The following is a 25,485-nucleotide window of genomic DNA, read 5'->3' as shown; positions in this document are numbered from 1 at the left end:
CAAAAGTGGGGCGAAAGATGTCCAGAAACCTGTAGGTGGAGAAGTATACAGTGAGATTGAGAGATTAGGATGAAATGTAAAGAGCGAGGAGGGGAGGCGGCGGGGGGAGTGTGAATGAGAGAAGAAGTGGGTATACCTCAGGGATGGGTTATTACTTTTAAATGCTCCTCTGCACCGCCATCCTCTCCCCTCCTCCCATTCTTTCCTCCCCCATCCTCCCCCCACTGTGCTCCAGGAGGAAGTATGAAAAGGTTATTATGTTTCCTTTAGAAATGGCTCGCTCTCCGTCTGTGCCTTTCATCTCCAAATGGAGTAACCTCTCTACTGTAGCTTTCTTCTTTTTCCCTCTCTACACCTTCATTTCTCTTCCTGGTATACAACACATGCTCTCGTCTTCTTCTCTTCCTTTCTCTCCCGTCTTTCTGTCTCCCTCCCCTGCAGCTGTCTTCCATCTGACTCTTTAATCCGTCTCTTTCTCACTGTTTTTTTTCGTTCTGGCTTTTGGTGTTAACTATAATCAATGCTCTGTAGGCACAGGCCTTATCAGTCAGTTCAGTTAGATATGGTGCTCCTACCTCAGTCACCAGCTATCATACACAGCGGTTATTATGTAAAGTAGGCATTAGGGGTATGTATCAACCGGCTTTTCCTGTCTAGAACTGTGGCTTTTTGCATAACGTCTCCTCTCTTTATTCTCTTTTTCAGAAAGGTGAGGAAGCAGGTAGTCTGGTGTTGGAGGACGGAAGGGAGCAGCTGATGTACGAGATCCCCCTGAATGAAACGGGCTCGGCCGGCTTGGGGATCAGCCTGAAGGGGAACAAGTCCAGAGAGACTGGAGAGGACCTTGGGATCTTCATCAAGTCCATCATACATGGAGGGGCCGCTTACAAGGTATGGAGTCTACGTTCACTCAGCAGCCTTTAATGTCGGCCTTCTGCTTCAGATAATCCCAAAACGATACATGGCACCTACTGTGAACATTAAAAAGCACTGACAGTGGAAGGAAATAATAGTGATCATCTCGTTACGTTGCACTGTTCTGCTGGGGAACCTTGGGTCCTGGCATTTATGTGGATCTTCCCACTTAAAAGCACTCAAGAGACACCAGCCCCTTAAGTGTGAACCCGGCCTCAAAACTCCCAAAATCCCAATCTGAGAATTCAAAGGATGCTCTGGAATGAGCCCAATCCACAGAAGCCCCATGCCAGAAACCCAGAGAACCCAAAGGATCCACTGCCAGCATCTCCATGACAGACTCCACACGTCACCGCCAGAGATCCCGTGTCCATGCACCAACAGTTCAGAGCAGCTCTGAGGAGCGAGGGGAACTACAAAAGATTAGGAGAGTGGTTTTAGCGTTCTGGCTGATTGTTGTATATTAATGACTATTGCATTTTAAATTGAATAGACGAAAGTGCTGGACATGTTAGATGACAGGCAGTAACACATATATGTGCAAGAACCAACAGAAAACAGACTAGAAATCATTTTAAAGCCATTATAATACCATAAAAAACAAGAAAAAACAGGTTGTCACAACATATTAGCACCACTAAGAGCAACCAAAAGACATTGCAGACTTCGACTACTACCAAACTACTTCTCAACATCTTTCTTCAAAGTGCCGGAGAAGTAACAGTTGATTGAAAGAGGAAGTCTGCTCCATTGCAAAGGCAATGATCTCTCCTTACCAGCTAAACTCCATCACAGGACAGTTAACAGCAGCTGTTCTGAGGACCTAAGAGGCCTCGAAGTAGCAGGTTCTGAAATGTGCCATCTTGCCAACTTGTGCAAGACTTACACAACTGTTCATAAGTTTGGGGTCACCCAGATGATTTCATGTTTTCCATGAGAACTCTCACTTTTATCCATGTACTAACATAACTGCACAAGGGTTTTCTAATCGTCAATGAGCCTCTCAACACCATTAGCTAACACGATGTAGCATTAGAACACAGGAGTGATGGTTGCTGGAAATGTTCCTCTGTACCTCTATGGAGATATTCCATTAAAAATCAGCTGTTTCCAGCTAGAATAGTCATTTATCACATTAACAATGTCTGGACTGGATTTCTGATTCATTTAATGTTGTCTTCATTGAAAAAAAAATGCTTTTTTTTTTTTTTTTCCAAAAATAGGGATATTTCTAAGTGACCCCAAACTTTTGAGCGGTAGTATATATGGCATTAAAATCAACTCTTGATTCAACAGGTATGCTAAATCACTGCTAATTCAAGTGTCAAGGATGAGTCTATCAAAACATTAAGACCTGGACATTAAAGCCGGAACGCTTGAAAATAGTTGCATCTTTACTGTTTGTTGTCGCTGCAAGATGGAGATACAAAGCTAATCATTTTGCAGGGAAATATTTTGAAAAAATAGAGTGTAAACCATCTAATTTCTGTATTTTACACTACTCATTAGGCTTTTACCATCACAGAAACCTACTGATGCTTTAAAAATACCTTAAATCTGAAAAGTACGAGGCACTGCCGGGGCATTGTGAGATGCACATTAACTTTCTTTAACTTAAAAGCATTTTGAATCATTATTTCCTCCAGAGTCACCACTCGAACCATTTTCTCTTCCTTTTTTTTAAAATCTTTTTTGTTTTCTTACTACTATTTGTTGACACTCTTTCCCTTCCTTTCTGATGCCCTCCTCTGACGCTTCCTGTCATCTCCTCTGTGTCATTTCCTGTCTTTCTTGGAGGCCAGAACGCCTCCCTCGTTGCTTCCCTTCACCTCTGACACCCGTTGACCCCGAGTGGCCTCGTCACGTCAGCCCCGCGGCCGTCTTATCTCTATCACTCACTTCAACCTGTGAGTGCATCAGGAAAAAAAACATCCCCATTTCAGCACTTTGGAGATTCCTCCACTCGGCCTCGATATCTGCCTTCCCCTTCCTCACATGTCCTCGCTGCTCCCAGATCTGCTCCGCGAGACAAGGAGGCGCAGAGACGAGTGTGTCGCTGCAGATAAACGGCCGGCCTGGGATCAGGACGGCCAGGCGTCGGCTCCCAAAAGTGCCTTCAGAAGTAGTTTTCCGACAGCTGCCAATGCGGATAGCGCTGCGACAGAGTGGCCTAGAAAGATCTCTAACTGGCTGCAAAACAGGTCTCTGGGACAAGATAGCGCATAAGAGGAAGAAAGACATGAAGGAGGGGAGACAGACAGACTGCAGCGAGGGAGAGAGGGAGGAAGCCTACTGAAAGAAGACCAAGGAAGGGAATCAGAAATGAGCGGCGTCGTACAATAGGAAGAGGCGGAATAAGAAGAGAAGATTGAAAAGTGGAGACACTCAGCAGGAACACAACACACAAAGGCTGTGTGTCTGCATGTCTCCTCCTCAGTGTTGATGCATGCTAATGAAAAGCAACTAAGGGGCCTGATGAGACTCTGCAGTGCAGGACTGTGCAGAGGAGGAAACCCGGCTGTCCCCAGAGTCTGACTGACACACACACAATATCACACAGCAGGCAAAAAAAAGGGAGGAGATGAGGAAAAGTCACAGAGAGATCTAACCTATTTCCATTAAAGAGTTTTTGGGGGGCTGTCAGGCCCGGGGCCTCAATTATATGAAAAAAAAGAAAACTGACTTTATCCCTGATCCTGTCATGCAATCATTTCAAAGCGTATGCTAAAAAAAACAAATTAAAATTACATGTAGCGTGCTGCTGCTGCTTGCATAGAGAATGAGGAAATTAATAGGGAATATCACAGACGCCTGCTAGTTTTGGCATAAACATCCATTTTTGATGACATCCGTGGATTTGATGCAGATATAAACATTTTTCTGTGAGTGTGTGAGCTTGATGCCATCCCAGAATGCATTTGAGGTCATCCCAGATGATGCCCTGTTAATGAGGGGGAGTCAGAGGTCAGTGCTGACCTTAATGCAGGGGTGTTAAACATGCGGCCCGCTGGCCAGAACCGGCCAGAGGGTCCAATCCGGCCCATGGGACGACTTTGTAAAGAGTAAAAATTACAGCGAAGACATCAACTGCAAATTTTAAATTTATAAAACTATAAATTTAAAATAATTTCTGTATCAGAACAAGTTGTTTTGATCATAAACTAAAATGCTAGATTGCTCATTGTTCTTTTGTCGTTTTGTGCCTCGTTTTTGTAGTATTTTGTCTTGTTTTTTGTCGTTTTTTTGTCTGACCTGTCGTTTTGTTTCTCATTTTTGTCATTTTGTTTCTTTTTTGTCATTTTTTTGTCTTGTGTCCATTTTTGTCGCTTTGTAAGTAAAATACAAGATTGCTCATTGGTCTTTTGTCGTTTTGTGTTTCGATTTTGTAATATTTTGTCTTGTTTTTGTTGTTTTTTTGTCTAACTTTTGTCACTTGTCTCATGTCTTTTTTCATTTTGTTTCTCGTCATTTTGTGTTTCCTTTTTGTCGCTTGTGTTTTTTGTCTTATTTTTTGTCAGTTTCTGTTTGACTTTAATCATCATTTTGTGTGTGGTTTTTGTCATTTTGTGTTTTTTTTGTCTCATTTGTGCTGTTAGTCTATTTTTTGGTCGTTTTGTTTTTGTCTAATTTTTGCCATTTGTTCATGTTTTTGTTGCTTTCTAACTTTTTTGTCTATTTTTTTGTTTCTTTTTGTTTTGTTTTGTGTCTTTTGTCTCATTTTTGGTCATTTTGTGTCTCATTTTTGTCATATTTTGTCTTGTCTTGTTGTTTTGTGTCTTTTTTTGTCTGTACTGCTCAGTTCCAGATGACTAAATGCTTTCTTCTTTTGTAGACACTCTGTGATCTGGAAGTTGTAATGTGTAAATGATAAACTGAGGAATAATGTTGTTAAAATTGAAATTATTTTTCTTCAGAAATGTGAATATTTTCAAAATGCATTTTTTTGCACTAAAACAAAGGAAAAAATTGCAGTTGTGGTTATTTCTTGGTTATTATGCTGTGATTTTACTGGTCCGACCCACTTGAGATCAAAACCGGCTGATTGTGGTCCCTGAACTAAGATGAGTTTTATACCTCTGATCTAAATGGGACGGTCACTAGTCCATTCACTCCAAGAGGGCTGTTAGTTTGTCTCAAAGCGTCTTCTTTTTTGTCTTTTGCGTTGCTTTCCTCATTTGATCCCCCCAGTCTCTCTCTCCTCTCTCCTTTCCTTGCTCATCACCTCCCTCCCTCCCTCCCTTCCTCCCTCCCTTCCTTCCTCCCCCTCTCCCTCCCTCCAGGGCACTATTCTGTGTTGCCTCTCTACAAGAGGCTGCTATTTAAAACACTTAGAAGTGATTTAGTGCCCACGGAGGCTATTCCATTAGCTGCTCTATGTATTTATCAAGGCTCTCCTGCTCTCAGTAGATTGCTAACTCTACAATTTTCTTGCCTTACCCCTTCGTCCATTTTCTACTCTGCTTTCTCTCTTACTCTGTCTCACACACATTTCACACACGTCCCAGTTTGTCTTCCTTTCCTTCTTGCTTCTTTTAAAACAGGGGTGTCAAACTCATTTTAGTTCAGGGGCCGCATTCAGCTCAAGTTGATCTCCAGTGAATCAGTAAAATCACAGCATAATAGCTGATAAATAACTCCAAATCTTTCCTTTTTTTAGTGCAAAAAAGTTCATTCTGAAAATATTCACATTTAAGAAACTATCTTTTTACAAAACATCATGAACAACCTGACATTTCTGAAGAAAAATAAGTTCAGTTTCAGCAACATTCAGCCTCAGTTTATCATTTACACATTACAACTTACAGATCACAGTGTGTGTCTACAAAGGAACATAACATTTAGTCACAGTTATCTGGAACTGAATGATAATACTTTATGTTCAGAACAACAAATGTGTGGCAAAAAGACAAAAATCAACAAAAACAAGACAAAATATTATAAAAATGAGACACAAAATGACATAAAAGAGACATAAGACCACAAAAGCAAGAAACAAAATGACAAAAGATGAGACAAACGACATGAAACAAAACAAAAAAGAGACAAAAATTTGGTAATGTTACGAAGCAACAAAACAATGGACACAAACAAGACAAAAAATGACAGACAAAGAAACAAAACAACGAAAACACAAGACAAACAACAAAAGTCAGACAAAAATAAGACAAAAATGAGACACAGAATGACTAAAAAAGAAACAAAACAACAAGAGTCAGACAAAACAACAAGAAAAATAAGACAAAATATTACAAAAATGAGACACAAAATGACAAAAATGAGACACAAAATGACAGCGCTAGAAACAAACAAGACAAACATGAAACAAAACAAAAAAGAGACAAAAAATTTGATCAAATTACAAAGTGGCAAAAAAATGGACACAAACAAGACAAAAAATGACAAAAACGAGAAACAAAATGACAAAAACAGACAAATGACAAGTCAGACAAAAAGACGGCAAAATATTACAAAAATGAGACACAAAATGACAAAAGAACAATGAACAATCTAGTATTTTGCTTGATGATCAAAACAACTTGTCATGATCTAGAAATTATTTTGAATTTGTGGTTTTACAAAGTTAGATTTTGCAGTTAATGTCTTCTCTGTAATTTTTTTACACTTTACAAAGTCGTCCATGTTTGATCCCGTTTTAAATAACTTTATTGGTATCCAGTCTTGTATGTCAACATCTGTACTCTGCTTTTATCCATCTGAGCATTTTAACACTCTTTATTATGTATGAGAAGTCAGTATAAAAACCCCGTCACTGTTCTGACTAGTTTAGATGGAATCAAAATGAACATATATTTAAAGATACTCAAACCTCATGTTTGTTCACAATGACACGATGGCGTTCTTCCTCCAGGACGGCCGGCTGAGCGTCAACGACCAGCTGATAGCGGTGAACGGAGAGTCGCTGCTCGGACGCTCCAACCACACCGCCATGGAGACGCTGAGGAGCTCCATGTCGTCGGAGGGAAACGCCAGAGGAACCATCCAGCTGGTCGTGCTCCGAATGCCCAGACAGGGACATCAGGTTTGTTATCCTACTGAAAAACCTTAACAGATTTTGAGACCTGCATTCCAGGAAGACTGTGTTTTATCCCTGTATTAATGTATTTTATTATTTGTTGATGTTTTCAGCTCATCTGGCTTGGAAAAGAGACTCTCTTGTTATTTAGAAAAGCAGAAAGGAGGCGATGAAGTGCTTAATTTTGGAGGTATTTGGAGTCTTGGAAAGGCCAGGCAGGTTTACATCAGTGGGCTGAATGTTGTCACAGTTCTGCAGAAATTAAATAGGAGAATTAAAAAAAACTACATCTTGCTATTCATCCTATACTGCAAAGGTTAAACCCTAATGCTAAAAGTGCAACATAGTATTGCATAAACCAGTTGAACCCCAAGCAGGTTTTTGGTTCCATTTTTCCTCCCTGATTACGAGCTGGTCCTCAGTTTAACGTACGGCATTTGGTCGTTACGTCTGAACTGGTTCGGTGGAACCAGTTGGCGAGCAGAGCGGACGAATATAAGATGACTTTGTTGACTGTACTTTACTGTGCTTTACTGTAGTGTTCTGTGCTGCGTGAGGATATGAAGGCAGCTGGAGACGAGGAGTGTGGCAGTCACAAATGCTCTGGTGTCGCATGCTGTGTACGATCCGGAGAACATTAGCTTCTCAGGTGATGACAAAGTGTGCAGAGAGCATTTCCCTATCAGCTTTTGAAGTGGGAGCATCCTGTAGTTGTACAAATACATAAACTGATCGATATCATGATGCACGTAACGGCTTTGTTTATGTTTTCACCCGAGTTCCGACTTACAGTGAAAATCGACTTGAGTCACACCAGAGGAACGGAACTCCTACATAAGTCAAGGACCGCCTGTATATTTAAATATATCTAGATATATATATGTATATTTGTGTTGGGATGGTTTTTCTTCCATGTTGTCATCATTTGAGGCTTGCAAAACAATCTCTCTAGTGCTTAAACAATGAGCAGCTGCCCTACATGTGGGTTGGCAGTATAGACTCAAGCTTTAAGCGCTAAATCTTTTTACAAAACCCCGTTAAATTGATTGTAGAGTGATACAGATGGTGCTCTTTTTTTCCCATGACAAACAAAGCCTTTCTCCAGCACTCAGAAAGTCCTCAGCTCAGCCATTGTAGAGAGCGGAGTCTCTGCCGCTCACATTATAAACACATGTGGATAAAAAAATTGAAAGTAAAGGCTCCCTTTGTGACAGTGACTGTCATGCTGGATGAGCTGTTTGGGTGTTAAGTCTGCAAAAGCGAAGTTCTCTGTCAGTTTTCTTTGCATAAAACTACAGTGGATGTGGACTAAGTTGACACTTGAACAAGAAGAAGCAGGTAGCAGCTCAGTTTCTTATCAGGACTCCTTTGATAAGACATGTGGCTGTTAATTGACACAACAATGGATGTTGGAGAGGATGTTAAAGTTTTTTTTTTATTTTTTCCCCACAGATGCGGAGTGCCAGCCCGCTACCGAGCACAAATGTGTCCGCCGCCCATCAACCCAACATCCCAGCAGGCTCCAGCAATCAGGTACGAGTCAGTGACGCCGGTCGGCCTCCACCGCCGCCTCCGCCTCACCGCTCCTCCTCCCTCCTCCCCACGCTGAGGAGGCGAGCGTCCGAGCCGCTGCCTCACGGTCACAGGCAGCGTCACACACAGAGGCCGGGGGAGCCACACACCAGATACACCTACGGCCTCAAACAAACCGACAAACGCAGCGGCTACACGTTCGGCTTCACACAAAGGGATAGCGAGCACAGCGAAGGAGAACAAAGGCCGACGACGAGATACAAGTTTGGGTTCGTCTCCAACAGCCAGACGATGAGCAGCTTAAACGCCCCCGCAGAGGCGAATTTAAACCGATACACTGACAGCCAAACGCTCGCGGACATACAAAGCCGCGGCGGGCTCGACAACACGCTCGCTTACACCATAGTCGACTCTCAGGGAAACGCGCAACATTTCACACACAAGGTCGGACACGCTCGCAGCCGCACACGCGACGACATCCACAGACGACAGAGCTCTCGGTGCAACGCTTACACCGAAAACATCAGAGCGATGGCGGGGCAGATGTACGGAGAACCGCCCACGCACAGCAGGATACCCGCTCGCAACAGAAACAGATCCGCTGACAGATACGTAGACGCACACTCGTACAACTACGTACACAACCAGGCTCTCACAAGACAACACTACGGTCTCTGAGCGGGAGTGCGTGGAAGTGAAAGGGACATTTTGGCTACAAATTAACCCTCCTGTTGTCCTCATTTACGGGCACCAAAAAATATTGTTTCCTTGTCTGAAAAAAATCTAAAAATTCCGCCAAAAAAAATTCCCCAAATTTCTGAAAATTTGCAAAACCTTCAGGAAGAAAATTCCAGGGAAAGTTTCCCTTCAAAGTTTTTTAAAAATCCCCCAAATTTGGCAAGAAAATTCTTATAAATATTTTTCAAAAAATGAGTAAAAATCTTCCAAAAAAATCATAAAAATATCTAAAGTGATTCCATATATATCAGTAAAACTTCTAATATTTTCTTTAAGAACATTCACATAAAAATCAACCAATCAAGTTGATTTTTTTGTGAATGTTCTTCAGAAACATTTTTAACATTTCTTTTTTCCACCAAAAAATGTTCAAATATTTCCCGAAAATGTTGAAAATGTGGACGCCAGAAGTTCCACTGTGAAAATATATTTTTTCCCACATTTTCAAACTTTAAAACTGGTCAATTTGACCTGCAGGACGACATGAGGGTTAAGAAAACAAACCCAGAAATAAAATGTGTCACATCGACGTTCTCTCTGCGTTCCTGATGAAATGAACTTATTGAGAAAATGTCACTTTTCTCTCTTCTAATGTGGTACATTTTTAGTGATCGATGACGTGGAAGCGTATTAATCTGTCTAAAAGCTTTCGCTTTGCCAGCACCGCTAACTGTCACGCCATTAATGTTGAGCTCCCGTTTTAAAAAATGACTCACAACTCGGTGCGGTGCTAAATTCATCACCGTGTGCCACTTTTTCTTTCTGTCATGTTGCTTTAATTCACTAAAATTAGCTGTTGTTCTTTCAAACCACTGCAGACTGTAAAGGCTGACTCTCTCCTGTTTTGTCTGTTTGTGTAAAGTTTGGTATTTCCTACTTGATTTCCACATTTTTTTTAAAGGGAATGTACTCTTGCTTTCCTGTCTCACCTGCCTGTCTCTCCTCTGTTGAATAAAGCTCATCTGAAGCCTCCTGCATGCCTGTCTGCCTGTTTTTCTGTTGGGTTTTCAGCAGCTTCCTCCTCCTTCGCTTCACTCTGTTTATTAAATGGTATTTGGTTCCCTCTTCCCCCTGTTCTGGCCTCGGTGTCTCTTTTCTTTTCTGCTTTGTCTTTAGTTCTTGTTCCAAAGAGAAAGAACTTGGAATCCCCTCAAAAAAAAAAAAAAAAGAAAAAACTTTAAGATACACTACCATTCAAAAGTTTGGAGCCACCCAGACAGTTGGGTTTTGCAGGGTTGACAATGTCTACACTGATTAATTTCATGTTATGGTCATTGAAAAAAACTGCTTTTCTGTCAAAAATAAGGACATCTAAGTGACCCCAAGCTTTTGAATGGTAGTGTATAACACATGATTTAGACTTTTAACCCAAGAATACCAAGAATTGTAAATCATTACAGACACACTCTCAGTCCGGCACATTTCAAGAATATTCAATTAAAACTATCACAAAATAATAATGAGTATCCATGAATGTTGTGAGGCACTACTGTGCACATACAGAAGTGATAAATGTGTCAGCGTTTACCGATTTTTGACTCTTTCTCTTTAATATAAAAGTGTTAAGATACACTCCTAACATGAACACCTTAAATGTGAAATCTGCGATTCTGAAGAAAAACTGTAAATGTTTAGTTAGTATATTAATACAACACATTTTAGCTGATTTACTGGTGCAGGTTACACTGGTGACCTCCAACTTTTGTGTGCTACTGTTCAAAAGTTTGGGGTCACCAAGACAGTCTCATGTTTTCCATGAAAACTCACACTTTTATTCATGTGCTAACATAACTGCACAAGGCTTTTCTAATCATCAATGAGCCTTATTAGCTAACACAATGTAGAGTAATGATTAAATGAGTCATTTTCCACATTAACAACATCTACACTGTATTTCTGATGAATTTAATGTTATCTTCATTGAGAAAACACTGCTTTTCTTTCATAAATAAGGACATTTCTGACCCCAACTTTTCAACGGTAGTATTAGGAACTCCTTTTGTATTTGGCTTTTTCTACTAAATTTATTACAGCCACATGTAATATAGTCTTTCCTGCCACCTCATGACGCAGCACAGCCATGTTTGTTTGACATCAGTGGACATCTGGTGGACTGTGAGGAGATATTTGCAGAATTTGGAAAAAAAAATCTTGAATTTCCTGGGGTACTTCTGTAAAACCCTGATGATAGATGGTTGAGCAGCATTACAATTAATCACCAAGAGTTCATGTAGTGCTTGAAATGCAGCTTCTATTCCTGAATGGATGGACTGATGAGGAAGATATCAAGCACTGCGAACAAATAAAGCTGTGTGTTGGATCGGTCTTTGTTAAGCCGTGAATGATTATTTCTAAAGCTGAACAAGATGTTTCCCAGCAGATGCTCGGTGACGATGTGTGGAGAGGGGAGTTAAAATGGGAGTGTTACTGGGCTGACCTGCCCATTGAGGCGTTTACATCTCATATATGCTTTAATCCCACTGGATAAACGCTATCAAACACAGTTCAGAGTTCAGTATATATCTGCATAGTCCTTCTCCAGTCTGGTGACACTGTGGGGTCATGTGATAAAAGCTTGTCTGGAGCTGGCTTTAAAAGCACTTTAAACTGCCTCATTTACCTTATTAAACGTCTTTTTTAAGTTTTAAACACTTTCATCTCTCTTGAAATGCCTTAATTAGATGCAGATTTGTTGTCCAAACTTGTGGTCATGTGTAATTCTATGTTGCTGTTGTATTTATATAGTATTCTGACCATTTATTGACATTGGCATTATGAGTAAATTTCCGCCAGCAAGACATTTATAATCCATAATGTGTTACTTTTAATACATTTATTTTTCGTCTAATGCTGGGGTTCCTGAACTTTTCAGCCCTCAATCCCCCAAAATAACCAGAGAGCCCCACTCTCCCCTGAGGTGGTTGAATCATACAAATGTTGCACACAGCTGCTCACGCTCGCTAACAGACGCAGCAGCCCAGCAAGCATAATATTATTTTATAGTAGTTTAATGTAGGCTAGAAGCAGAATGCATCAGTCAAAGTAATTTCCATGTATGAAGTGAAGTACTGAGTAAACATACAGAGTGTAGGAGTAGCAGACGCCGTTTTTTTTTTATATATTTCCTTTGGCATTTTTTGCCTTTATGTAGGAAATATGGGAAAGTGAGAGTTGGAGAATGACATGGAGCAAATGATCCGACTGGCTGGGATTTTAGCTCCTGTGTTGTATGTGCCCTAATCACTCAGCTAATGGGTCACCCCCACTCAAGGGTTTTGAACAAAAATAGCTAAAGAATGTTATATTTTTGTATAATTTTTAAACTTTTTGGATTTCTGGAACTCATCTACCGAGCTCTGCTTTGGGAACCACTGTTCTCGAGTTGCCATTTGGGGTTTTTCTCATGTGACTTTTCTCTGGTTGGCAACATTTCCATAGATTTTCCTGGAAAACCTGGGAAAAAAAACAGCTGTTACTGTCTGTTTACACTTCAACTGCCAAAGCAACATCCTTCGTTATATACAATACCGTTCAAAAGTTTGGGGTCACTTAGAAATGTCTTTATTTTTGAAAGAAAAGCATTTTTTTCAATAAAGATAACATTAAATTGATCAGAAATCCAGTCTAGGTATGAATTAATTTAGAAGTACATGGGTCAATGTATAATTGTGGGATTTTTTGTATCATAGTTGACATTTTTGCTGTTTTCAGGCCTAAAATCAACATGGCTGCCTATAACCAAACACCACATGGCATTTTTACAGAAAGATTCTTCTAAATATTATATATACAATTCAGTAAAATTGAAATTGAAAATTATTCATAAAGATATTGTAGTAAACTTGTCGACATGCCATAAATCCACACTTGACTCACTACTTTATATTAAATAAGTCAGAAAGCCTTGGAGTCTGGCCAGTGTTTTCTTCGGGAGGAAATGACATCATGTGGAGCAGGTCATGTGATCTGGAATTAACACACTTCCTTGAGAGGTGTTTTTGTAATGGGGAACTTAGTGGAAAGTGATTTCTGGGACACAGATACAATTTGTTATTTTCCATATAAAATGTGATATATTGCCAAAAACAAGATATCTGTCATGATTATCTCAACTTAATAGAAAGAACACAATCAAAACAATTTTTGAATGAGCTCATTTTATTATTGTTTAACTATTATTATTAAATATGGATGGTTATTTAGTTGACATTTTAGTGATATCCAGTCATTTTTTATAAAAAATCGAGACACAAAATGACAAAGACGAGAAACAAAACGACATAATCAAGACACAAAACAACAAAACTGATACACAAAACGTGGAGTAGGTCTTGTGATTTGGAATTCACACATTTCTGTCCTTCATTTTTTATTAATAAATGATTGTTTCCATCATAAATAATTATGGAATTTGTGAAGACATAATCAGAATGAACATAAAAAAACATATTTTTTTTCATACTTTCAATAAAAACATATGCAAAATATATCCCGGGACTTCAAAAGTCCCTCGATTATATATTGACCCACAGGTTAATATTTAGTAGAAGCAGCTAAAAGCGCCACAGTTTTCTATTGTTTTCTTTTTCCTGTCTTGCTCTCCATCCAGACTGGTAAGTCGATGGGGTGGGTGACACGTTAGGCTAAGCCTCTCAGAAGCCCTTTGTATTCAGCTGTAGGTTAAGACTGGCTGCATAGATTGATCCCCCCAACACACACACAACCCCACCACCCACACCCCCTGTTTACTTATTGTTGTGGGATTAAGATATCTGACTGCCTGTCTGCTTCAAAAAGCCTGGAGGCAAACCTGAGGCCGAGGGATGGATGGATGAATAGATGGAGGGATGATGCGATTTATGTGACGCATGCGGAGGAACTGTCACAACTTTGCGTGCAAAATTCATGTATATGAGCTCGGCGTGACTGACGGCTGTGATGTGCTGACATATTAAGACGTATGGTATCTACTAATGACACCCCAGAGACGGCGTGACATTGTGAATACACCCCAACTAACGCTTTGATACGAGGAAGCTACCAGAACACCTTTCATTATTGGATGCTGAGTCTTCGGACTATTTCGTGTGTACACTGGAAAAAATGCCCCTCTCAAAGCAAGAAGAAAAGCTTATTTCAAGGAACTTTTACTTTGAAATAAGTGAAAAAATCTGCCAATAGAACAAGTGAAAAATGTCTTGGTAAGATTTCTTGAAATAAGATATGATATTTAGAATATTGAGATCTTAAAATTAGCTGGGAAAACTTATTTTAAGCTCTATTTTACCAGGATTGTCAAGCCTAAGTGTGTTAAAATAAGCCAGATATGCTAAAAAAAATAGTAGTTTTTCACTCAAAAATAGATTTTGCTTTCATGTAACCTCCTAATTTGAGATGTTTTAACCCTTCTGCTGTCCTCATTTACGGGCACCAAAAAATATTGTTTCTTTGTCTGAAAAACATCCAAAAAATCTCCAAAAAAATTCCACAAATTTCTAAAAATGTGCAAAATCTTCAGGAAGAAAATTCCAATAATTCCTTAAAAGTTTCCCTTAAAAGTTTTATTTTTAAAATAATCCCCCAAATTTGGTAAGAAAATTCTTGTAAACATTTTCAAAATATGAGTAAAAATCTTCCAAAAAATCCTAAAAATATCTAAAATGATTCCATATATATCAGTAAAACTTCTAATATTTTCTTAAGAACACTCACAAAAATATTAACATATAACGTTTTTTTTTTTTTCACCAAAAAATGTTCAAAGATTTCCCAAAAATGTTGAAAATGTGGACATCAGAAGTTTCACTGTGGAAATATTTTTTTCTCACATTTTCAAACTTTAAAACGGGTCAATTTGACCCACAGGACGACACGAGGGTTCAACTTATTTTGAGTTTTCTTGTAAAATACAACTCAAAACAAGATCATTTCAAGATTGTTTGACTTAACAAGATATTTAAGATACATTGTCTTAAAACAAGTCCCTCCATCTGCTGAAATGTCTCTTGTTAAGTGAATTTATCTTAAATCGAGTGGGATGAGACATTTTGACTAAAAACATGACAAATAGACTTGGTAAGATTTAGAGTTTTTGCAGTGTAGGTGTGTGTTTTTTTTGCTTGTTTCATGTGTGTGTGTGTGTGACAGCTGTACTTCCCGTCTCTTTGACCAGAAAAGGCTTCTTTCATCCTCCACCAGCACTGATTCCCATCAGCACCACTAGTCCTATCTCCATCTGTGAGGTGGGGGTCCTTTGTAGTGCTCAATGGTTGTTCGATAACACGCCTGTCAGTGCTCTCAGGATTATCTTAATTACTGTGTTTTCAAGACAATCGCCTTTTTTGTTGCGGTTTCACATGGTTCAAATCAAACCGTATTTAAATATTTGCACATTTCTTGTGCGCTTTAGCTGTTTTAATATTTATCCGTCGTTCATTTACATTAGGGAGGCGTCGATCTGTCTCAGATTCACTCACAAACCGCAAACATACAGCCACAGAGTCGGCCTCTAAACTGCCAAATGTTGACTGATGTGTTGGCATGTTCACAGTCAAGTCTGAGTCACAATGGATGACGAATTTCCTCCTCAATTATGATCAACTCGACTACTTTGTGATGTTTTCTTGGTAATCCCGCCGCACATCTAGTCAGATCCGTTCATATCTCCTCAAAGCTCTGTTCCTCAATCCCCATCTGAGGTGAATCGCAACTCAGCGGTTGCAAGACGTGATTGAAGGACAGCAAAATCAATGCAAAACCCGCTCGGTTTATGTCGGACTCAACTCCACACCTTTTTGATTTGATGCAGTTTGAAAAGGCTTTCATGTATTTGACTGTATGGTTTGTCATTTTGCTTGCTGGTGATAGAAAAACAGGAAATAGATGTGTGATTACAGTCTGAATTCAAGAGCTGAACTGCTTCTAAATCCCTGCTCCGATGGTGAACTATCAAGAGACTTGTATATTTTTAAATATGATGTGTATTATTCAGTCCCTCCAGGATTTCGTGGGCTTTTATCAAGATTGTTGCGGCCTAAAATGCCTGAATTTGCAGCAGTTTTTCCAAAAAATTACGACGTTTTAAGCGTATTTGTTGCAATAAAATTGCAGGAGGCCGTGACAGTTGCTAAAAAGTGGCATTTTTTCAGCTTTTAGAACATGTTTCAACATTTTAATTGACTATATTTATTCCTAAACTGATTCTTTAACACGCTTCAACCCATTTACACAAACTGGCACCAGCCAGATACTGGTTTAACATGAAGTGGTTGGTAGATTTAAGGCACAAAATGATAATTTGCTATTGAATGAATCATATTTGACACACACACATGCTCATAGCTTGTCATGCCAATTAATTCATCTAACTTACCTTCATTCTACTACAGATCACGTTTCAGCCATTCTCCTATGTTTCATGGTAGAAAAATGTTTGTCATTCGATGATTTTCATTTGTCTTTCACCACAGTATTGCACAGGTGTAAAACAGTTTACCTCCACTTTGGTGAAGAACATCAGGGAATTGTTTTGTACGGTCTTTAGCAGTAATTTTTGCTGGTCAATTAGAGACATTAGAATGGGACATGTCTGCATCTTCAAACTATAACCAAGGAAGTGAATTTGGTGACTTATGTGCATTATGTTTGCGCTGAGGACTGCTATGATTGGTGGAACTCACAGAAGGCTGGCCAAAATTGCGGAAAAGTTGTGGTGATTGGACAATTGTTAATTGTTGCGATCACAGCATTGCGAATTCCTGGAAGGACTGATTATTACAGCACAAGAAAGGTGTTTTTGTCCCCTTTTTACCCTCTGGTCATTATTTATCACACATGAGGTTCTGTTTTAGTAGGATCTGACAGCTTCGATCCCAATGTTCACTCCAAGTGCGCCAAAACAACAGCAATAGTAGCTACTGGACATAATTCTACTTCTATGAGTGTGTAGAAAATCGCACAATGGAGGTTTGTTATGTTAGCCTTTCTGGTAACTCTTTTTCTGAAGATGGCGATGTTAGAGATGAGGAGACTGCTTCACATCCAAAACATCGAACAAGCAGATTTAACCAGTCAGTGTTTGTTTTCTCTGAGTTTAGCCAGTTAGCGTCACTGAATAGAATATTCAATGGAATATGGGTATCTTTTGACCCATGTTGCACATCAAAGGGTTAACAGGATATCCTTATATTAGCAACTGCTGCTAGATGATATTTTGTGCCAGTATTTTGTACCAGAAATGACTTGTGTGTCATTCAATATTAAAAAAAAGACACTTGTCCAATCCATTTGGGTAATAAAAGAGCTACTTTCATCTTCTGCCATATGAGGAAGCATCATCAATATTTCAACTCTGACTGGGTTTGGCACATTTTCTTGCCTATGATCCAGTGATTGCCACTTTCACAGTCTCTGTCCTGCTGTCCTGTTTTGTTGACAGGAGCCTAGGGTCCATGATGCATACCAGAGACCTTCAGGACCCTCTAGACCCCCAAGCGCAGAGTCCCCTGTGAACGACACAATGACGACCAACAACTATGCACACAACAGCTCCGGAAGCGGTGAGCACTATTTGTCCATTTGAACTGTCAGATAGTCAACATTAGGCTCTGAGTGTTTGTGTACTCGCGTTATCTGCAGCTGAGTATGTACACACAGCATGTTTGTGAGTGTGTGCTTGTGTACCTGTGTGTGTTTGTCGTCGCTGCGCAGCGTGACACGCAGCTGAGGCTCCTGACGCTGCTAGTGTTTTTTAGGTTGCTGTGGCAGCCACCCTGAGCATTTCACAGCACCGCGTTCCAAAATCATTGCATCTTTCCCAACCTCTGTCTTTGTATCTCTTTCCACTCTCGCCCTGCATATTTATAGCAAGAGAAAGGGAAGTCATTAACTATGTTTTTCTGAATGTGATGCTTGCTTTTCATGTGCAAAAGATCTGACCTTGGAATCATTACGCTGATGAAACGACTCCTAAGTGGGCCAGATTTGCATACAGGGTTTTGTGAAGCATGTGGGCTGTTGTGTTTAAAAAAAAAAAACACACACACAAGCACACACACAAGAAAGACTAACAAACTGTTTTAAATTCATTTTTTCTCTCTCTCCCCTACCCCCTGGGATGCAGGGAGCTGGAGATGCTTTCCTCACTGAGACTCTGTCAGCTCTCCATCACACTACAGTTAGTCATTTCTTATCAGAAATAAAGGAGGAGGGTTTCAACACAAAGGGGTTTACAGTGGGGAAATGGTGCACTCTCGGGGTTTACAGTTTATGGAAATGTTGCAGGAAGAGTTGCAAGGAAGTTACAGTGAGGCTTTTGTGTGGAAATGATTTTTTTTGTGTGTGTTTTTGTTGAGTGTGCATTATGTATGGGTATGTGTAAATCTTTCTAAATGTCTGACCTTGCTGAGCTCTCTATTGACAGTATCGATCCTCAGTTGAAGGACACGCAATCTTTCTTTGTGTCTGATGCCTGTAATTAAATATCTGTGCAGTCCTGTCACAGCTGATTAATAGAAATAGTCAATGATATTTAGGCCATTTCAAATTGTATGCACCCTTCCTGCTTTTATTAAGCTTTATTTCCTTCAGGAGTAGATGTTAGAGTTAATTCAGGCAGCTGCGTGTTTGATATTGTAGCTGGAAAAATCAAGGTAAAAGCTAAAAGCAAACAACCAAAATAAAAAAAATAAATAAATGTGGAAATGTGTTAAAATTAACAAAGAAGTCAACACCTTTTTGTGTTCCAGGAGCTTTGATTCCATCCTGATAAACAAAATCTGTTGTTTTTGTTGTTGTTTTTTTATGTGTTGGATTGTTGTGTTTCTTCTCAGCTCCGTATCCCGCTGCGGCCACCAATGGCGGCTACGGTCACTACGGCAACAACGACGAGGAGCCGGAGAAAGACTTCCCCCCGCCACCATCCCCTGGCGCTGTGGAGGAAATGAACAGAGACTTGCCACTAACTCCTCCTCACCCTAGGTACCCCGATATAACACACACACACACACACACACACACACACACACACACACACACACACACACAATATGCACCATCTACACACTATTAATCTACACACAGGGCCACAGTTATTATCCTCTCATGCTACTCATAATATGGTCCTCTGTGTTATGAGATAAAGAAGAGTCATTACACAAAATATTACAACGCGCATATGCATTATTTAGACTATGCAGGCTAATTGCAGCAGCTTATTTGCATTATGCATAAGTAATTGTGGTGATAGTATAATAGAGTCAATTCTGTAGGAGTTAGACGGCTTAGAGGGAACTGTGATACTTCTGTTAGTGTCCTGCTGTACAGTCTAAATTTGTGTGAAACCAATTTTCCTACCAGCTTCTCTAGGATCATCTGTTTAGGAAATGTTCTGTGAGCATGGAGAAAGCTGATTTAAACTCATTGGACAACATAACTGCTTTGGGGCAAAATCTTGTGCAAGAATCATGTGAAATCCCTGCGATGAAGATCTTTTTTTTTTTTTTTTTTACATTTAATCACTAAATCAGTTGAGTCTTGGTTTTACTAAATTGGTTTTTCAGAACATTTTGTCCGAAGTGCTGTCAAGAAGTTCAGTTCAACTCTCACTGATTCAACTTGAGCTGCCATCTTTGTGCAGTTGCACACTGCTCCAAGTGCTCCTGCCACACTCCACATTGCGATGCATGCTGAAATTCCACCACAGAAAATCCAAATGGCTGCACTGCAACTTTAAATCTAATTTGAGGAATTCGCAGAGAGCAAATAGAACGGTTGCAAAGTCACAATTGTGTCGGTGCAGCCACAAAAGTTGTTTGTTTTGCCGGCTGTTAACGAACACGTTGTCATGATGGAGGACCCAACTACCATCACACCACAGTTAAGGTTGTTTTCACTAAATGTGCTGCCTAAGATGCTTCAGTATGTTACAGTGGAACACAGCATTGATAGTCTCTCGTTATATTCCTGACCTGGCACACTTTCTTCAGTTTGGAGACCATAAGCTCTTCCAAAAGCGACAACTATTCAGTTTCTGGGTCGAGACCACAGACCCAGCTCTTGTCACCACTGATGATATGTAACATGAAGGTTGGATGTTCCCAGCCAGGACATAGATCCTTATAGACTTTGACACTGTCCATGGTGAAATCACAAATTAAAAAAAATACATACAGGGGGTCCTCGACTTACATCGGAGTTCCGTTCCTACTGATCTACGGAAGTCGATTTTCACCATAAGTCGGAATTCCGGAAAAGGCATGGCTGCCAATGACTTTCATGCATGTATGAGTCATTTTACAAGAAGATAACAGAATGTTGTAAAAGACTGATATTGTTGTTGATGTTGAGGTTTCAATGTTTATTGTTCAGTTCCAGATTTACCTAATGTCAGTGAACATGCCATGTTTAGTTAGCTCACCTCTGATTGGCTGAGAGTCAGCAGTAGTAACGACAAAACGCCGTAGGTCGAGGACGTCGTAAACCGAGGACCTCTTGTATATAACACAGGTCCACATGTAGATCATGCAACAACATGTGGAATCCTGACTTGCTACTTGCATTTCTTGCTTGTTCATGCGCAAAAGGAACCGAATCAGAACTTTTTGAGAGTACCTCATAGTAATTTTGTCTGTTTGCATGCCAACTTTATTGAGTTTGCTTAATTTTACTGTTAACTATATCTGTTTAGAGTTAATATGTAATGTTGTATGGAATTAAAACACACATAAAGGTCTGAAAATTCACTTCAGAACTGAATTTCACTTCCACGTTAGTGTGGGAATCATCATCTCAGTCTTACAGCAACACATAATCTCTACAACACATCTCACTCCCAGTTGGTGTAGTTGCCTTAATCGCGATAATTTAGGTGTGCTCAAGAAAATACTTTGGAAGCTTGTTATGAAGCATTCTGTTAACGGCAAATCTGCAATGTGTGTGTATGTACAGTGTCTTATTGATGCCAGAGTCAGAATCTGGCATCAATATCCTTGTTTCCCTGTAAGTTGAATGGAGACAGTACATGCTATTGTCTTACTGAATCGTGCCATCTGGATAGGAGGAAATTAAATGATCTGTTGTCTGTGTGAGTTTGTGACTTTCAAATTGTGTTTACTCTCATGCGTGTGGGTGATCTAGCAAACAAGCAGTCATTAAAAGACTTTCTCACTGCCGGCTGCTCAGACTCAGAGTCAACACCGATCGATTGATGCTAAGTTGTGACTGTTTTTGTCTGTTTTGCAGTGAGTTTCATTCGCTGCCCCACACGGCTGAGGCTTTCTACGCTAACAGCCGACTCGCTAACGATAAGGACAACGTGCCTCGCAATAGGGCGTCCAAGAGCATGGACCTGGGTAAGAACACACACATAAACACACCGTTTAATCAGGGAAAGAAGCTTTTTTTAACTCTCATCTGTCTCCGATTGAACACCTTTTGTGGGGCGACACATACAAGCCATTTTGTAGTCCCAACCATCCCAAAACAGACAAAAAAAACCTAGTACAATCATGGACCCAGTCTGCAAACACACACACACACACGCACACGCACAAGCATAACAGTGATCACATGCTTCTTATCAGTGCATTTCTTTGTTGTGATACGTACCCCTCTCCTATTATCCCCGGCCTAAGGGGATTTGACCTCCTGAACCCATAAACCCAGGGGCTTTCCAGCAAACTGGATGAACACGCCGACCGGTGTATGTGTGTGTGTGTGTGTGTGTTTGTGTATATGTGCGTACTTTGTACTGCGAATGAAATGCGTGAGGTTTCCAATCTCATAGCTTGCTGTGTGTGTGGAAGGCGAGAACGAAATGGCTGATTTCCTCGTATTAACCCCAGCTGACCCTTCCTTACCTCCTCTCTTCTTCTACCTCCAATTTTTTTATCTTTCTTTCTGATACTTTCCTCCAGCTTTTCTTTCGTTCCCCCTCTCTGTTTTTATTCCCGTGTCTCCCCTTCATCTGTGTTTATGTCTCTTTTTTCCCCTTCGACTCTTTGTTTCTCAACTGAAAGCCGATGAGTTCATTGCTCTCCGTCTCTTCCCTCCATCTCTTCTTTCTTCTCCGACTCTCTCTGATTTCCAATCCCGGTTCATTAGGTTCAGTGGATTGGCTTTCTTCCTGCAGCACACGCCTCTGCCACCCAAGCTGATTGGCTTTCATTATGGACAAGGGTGGTCTGCACACGCTGCCGCACACACTCCCTGCTCTATCCCACTGAGGACCCACTCCAATACCCACCGCTATCTGTCGCCCCTCTCTGGCTTCTATCTCCATCTCTGGCCATCCTCCATTTCAATCTGGTTTTTTTTTCTGTGTTATCGCTGCAGTTCTATTCATCCCTTCCCTCTCCAGAGTGCTCAGAGCTGAAATAAGGTAGTTAGCAGAGCTCTGCCTGTATGTGTGTGTGTGTGTGTGTGTGTGTGTGTGTGTGTGTGTGTGTGTGTGTGTGTGTGTGTGTGTGTGTGTGCAAAGATGGCAGCAGCTCTGAACAAGACCTCAGATGCTGACCCTATCTAGAGGGCTGTATTTAAAGAGACAAACGCATGGGTTGATATATAATTTCAGGACTTTTTGTATCATAGATGACATTTTTGCTGTTTTCAGGCCTAAAATCAACATGGCCACCTATAACCAAACACCACATGGCATTTTTAGAGAAAGATTCTTCTAAAAATTATATATACAATTGAGTAAAATTGAAGTTGAAAGTTTAGGTAATTAGAAAGTAGTTGTTCTTAAATTTGGACAGTTATTTAGTTGACAATTTAATGATATACAGTTATTTTTTTATTAATAAATGATTGTTTCCATAACAAATAATAATGGAATTTGTAAAGACATGATCACAATGAACATAAAAACATTAGTTTTTAAAAATTTTTAAAAATGTATGCTAGATATGTCCTATGGACTTCAAAAGTCCTTCAATTATATATTGACCCTCAAGCCTTTTTTCCCTCATGAGAGCTTCTGTCTTCATGGTCACATGTATCTGAGCTTCAGCAGCACCAGAGAGCCGGTTAGCTTTTATTAAACACCACTTGACAGAGAGAGGTGAGCTGCTTTTATTGACCCTGGATGCCTTAGCAAATAGTCTGTTGATTCAGAGCTTTCCCTCACACACAGAAATCCTCCTGCCTATGCTGCGACGAATAGTGGAGTCACTTGACTCGATAGCTGCCTCATATTCAGAATTTTCTAAGACTCACCAAAGTGGTGTCGGTTTGTTCGGATAGATCATAGAATTACGAAGCAGTTTTGTTCCATAGATGCTTGAAAGTGCCAGAAAGAAACTCTCAAATATAGAAGGTAGAAGATTTTTTTTGAAAAACACTTGAATACAACTTTTTAAAGCAAATCACATCACAGTGAGTCTCTGCTACTCAGTTCTTGTCACTAATGCATTTATCAGTAAAAAAAAAAAAAAAAAAAAAAGCAATGGTCTGCTTTGGAAAATATCTGTATGGATTGGCTTTAAGATGTTTAAAGTGCATGGAAACATCAAACCTTTTAGGAGAATCTACACCACTCTTTGCAGACTGAGTGATTTTGTGAGCAATGACTCAGATTGAATCCAGACAAAAATAGTCATTTGACTAATCGACTGTGATTTAAATGAGACTTCTTTTACCAAAAGTTACCCTTAAAGATCCATAAAGGCAGCCAAATCAGGGGTTTTCCTCAATAGTGTCATTTTTGGGGACCCCAAAGACATTTTAGGGAGATCGACAAAATGATGACAATTGAGAGCAACTCAATTTTTGGACCAGTTATGTTAACTGAGGTTTCATTTCCTCAAGCATATTAAACACATTTGGTGGTCAGAAACAGCTGGAAAATGCATACATTTCTGTCAAAAGAAGTAAATGGACTGACTTTTGTTACTGTCCTGCATAGTCATAATCCAAACAGGTGCAATACTTTCTGGAAGTAAAAAGAAAAAGTATGTTTCCTCTCTCCCTGTCGTTTCATCTTGCTTGCACCTTTTATCTGTCTGCTGTTCTCCCTCATATGATTCCTGTTTTCATCTTTCATACTTCCCTTCCTCCGGTCTTATTCTCAATCCTACACATTCTCTCTTCTTTTTACTTTCTCCCTCTATTCTCTGCTTTCCATACGTTATGTCTCAAAACATGCTACCTTCACAAATCTACAGTTATGCTTGTTATGCTTCTAAAGGGTTTTATTACCACACTTACATCGAGTAAATACATATAAAACACTGCAAGAGAAGTCAGTAAAAGTGGGATTTTAGATTTTTAGTCGTCTGCTGTGTCAGAAGAGACCAGCTTGGCTGCTTGCCTGCACACTTTTATCTTTCCTGCACAGAAAAGGAAGCGATTCATTATCTGCCAGGGTCACATGTCTTGGAATATTTCTTTTTTTTACCACCCAAACTTTAAAAATATTTATTTTATCTGGCACATGTGCAAAAGAAAGGTATTTCTGTGTCTTCGTCTTGGTTGCTACAGACGTGTCGCCGTGGGGTTTTATGAAGCAAACCTTTTTTTGATTTCCGCTTTACTTTCACCGATTGTGTGTGGGTTTTTTTTGTTTGTTTTTTTTTTTTCATGCTGCATCTTCCACTGCTTTCTCTCCACTGTTCAGCCGGTCGACTCTTTCTCCAATATTCTCCCTTACTCTCATTTTCTCTCTCCTTCACCCTCATCTGTCCACCGGGAAAATTGACCTCATAAAAAATGAAAAGGATTATTTAAGAGAAATAGCAGCATAATGAAAACCTATTATTGTATCTGAGGGTGCGCTGCCTGTGGTGGCCGCCGCTCCACTGCAATTCCTAGTTAGATTAGCTGGTGGTGGGTGGGTGGGTGGGTGGGTGGGTGGGTGAGGTGGTTGGCAAGGCTTTGTTTTCTTCTCCCTCCCTTTATTATTTCTCTCATTGTCTCATCTCGATGTGTTCTCATTTTCTCTCACAATCACAATATCTCTCTTTCCCTCTGCTTTTCTTATATTTCTGCTTCTTTTTCATTTCCTCTGTGGGTCTGTGTCATTTTGTCCCTCGCTTGTCTTCCTCCGTCTTCCAAAGGACGTCATTTTAAAGTCCAGCGTAGCCGTTTATGAGGCGACACAAAGCATTAGAACGACCTGCTTTGTGTTTCTGTATAGTATGTGGTCTTTAACGTGTGATTGTTGCTCTTTTTTGTGTCGTAGTGGCCGATGAGAGCAACGTGGGATCGCTGGTGGAGCAGAGGAATGGTGAGATACAATCGCATCCAGAAAACTCGTTGCTTTTTTTTTT

At 40.0% G+C, this 25,485-nt stretch overlaps 1 protein-coding gene across 4 annotated transcripts in view; it reads left to right on the top strand.

Moving 5' to 3' along the window:
* pard3ba (par-3 family cell polarity regulator beta a) overlaps positions 1–25,485 on the top strand; it is a 210,630-nt gene that overhangs the window by 83,794 nt on the left and 101,351 nt on the right. For all 4 annotated transcript variants that reach the window (XM_055008546.1, XM_055008545.1, XM_055008547.1 and 1 more), the window contains 7 exons: positions 706–891; positions 6,785–6,955; positions 8,402–8,482; positions 17,658–17,778; positions 19,051–19,198; positions 21,461–21,570; positions 25,398–25,442. In XM_055008546.1, coding sequence (XP_054864521.1) covers positions 706–891; positions 6,785–6,955; positions 8,402–8,482; positions 17,658–17,778; positions 19,051–19,198; positions 21,461–21,570; positions 25,398–25,442 — 862 coding nt within the window. The remainder of the gene's footprint in view (positions 1–705; positions 892–6,784; positions 6,956–8,401; positions 8,483–17,657; positions 17,779–19,050; positions 19,199–21,460; positions 21,571–25,397; positions 25,443–25,485) is intronic.

The sequence above is a fragment of the Amphiprion ocellaris genome, chromosome 24 (genome assembly GCF_022539595.1).
Source record: "Amphiprion ocellaris isolate individual 3 ecotype Okinawa chromosome 24, ASM2253959v1, whole genome shotgun sequence".
NCBI classification, from domain to species: Eukaryota; Metazoa; Chordata; class Actinopteri; family Pomacentridae; genus Amphiprion; species Amphiprion ocellaris.
This window is presented reverse-complemented; position numbering and strand designations above follow the sequence as displayed.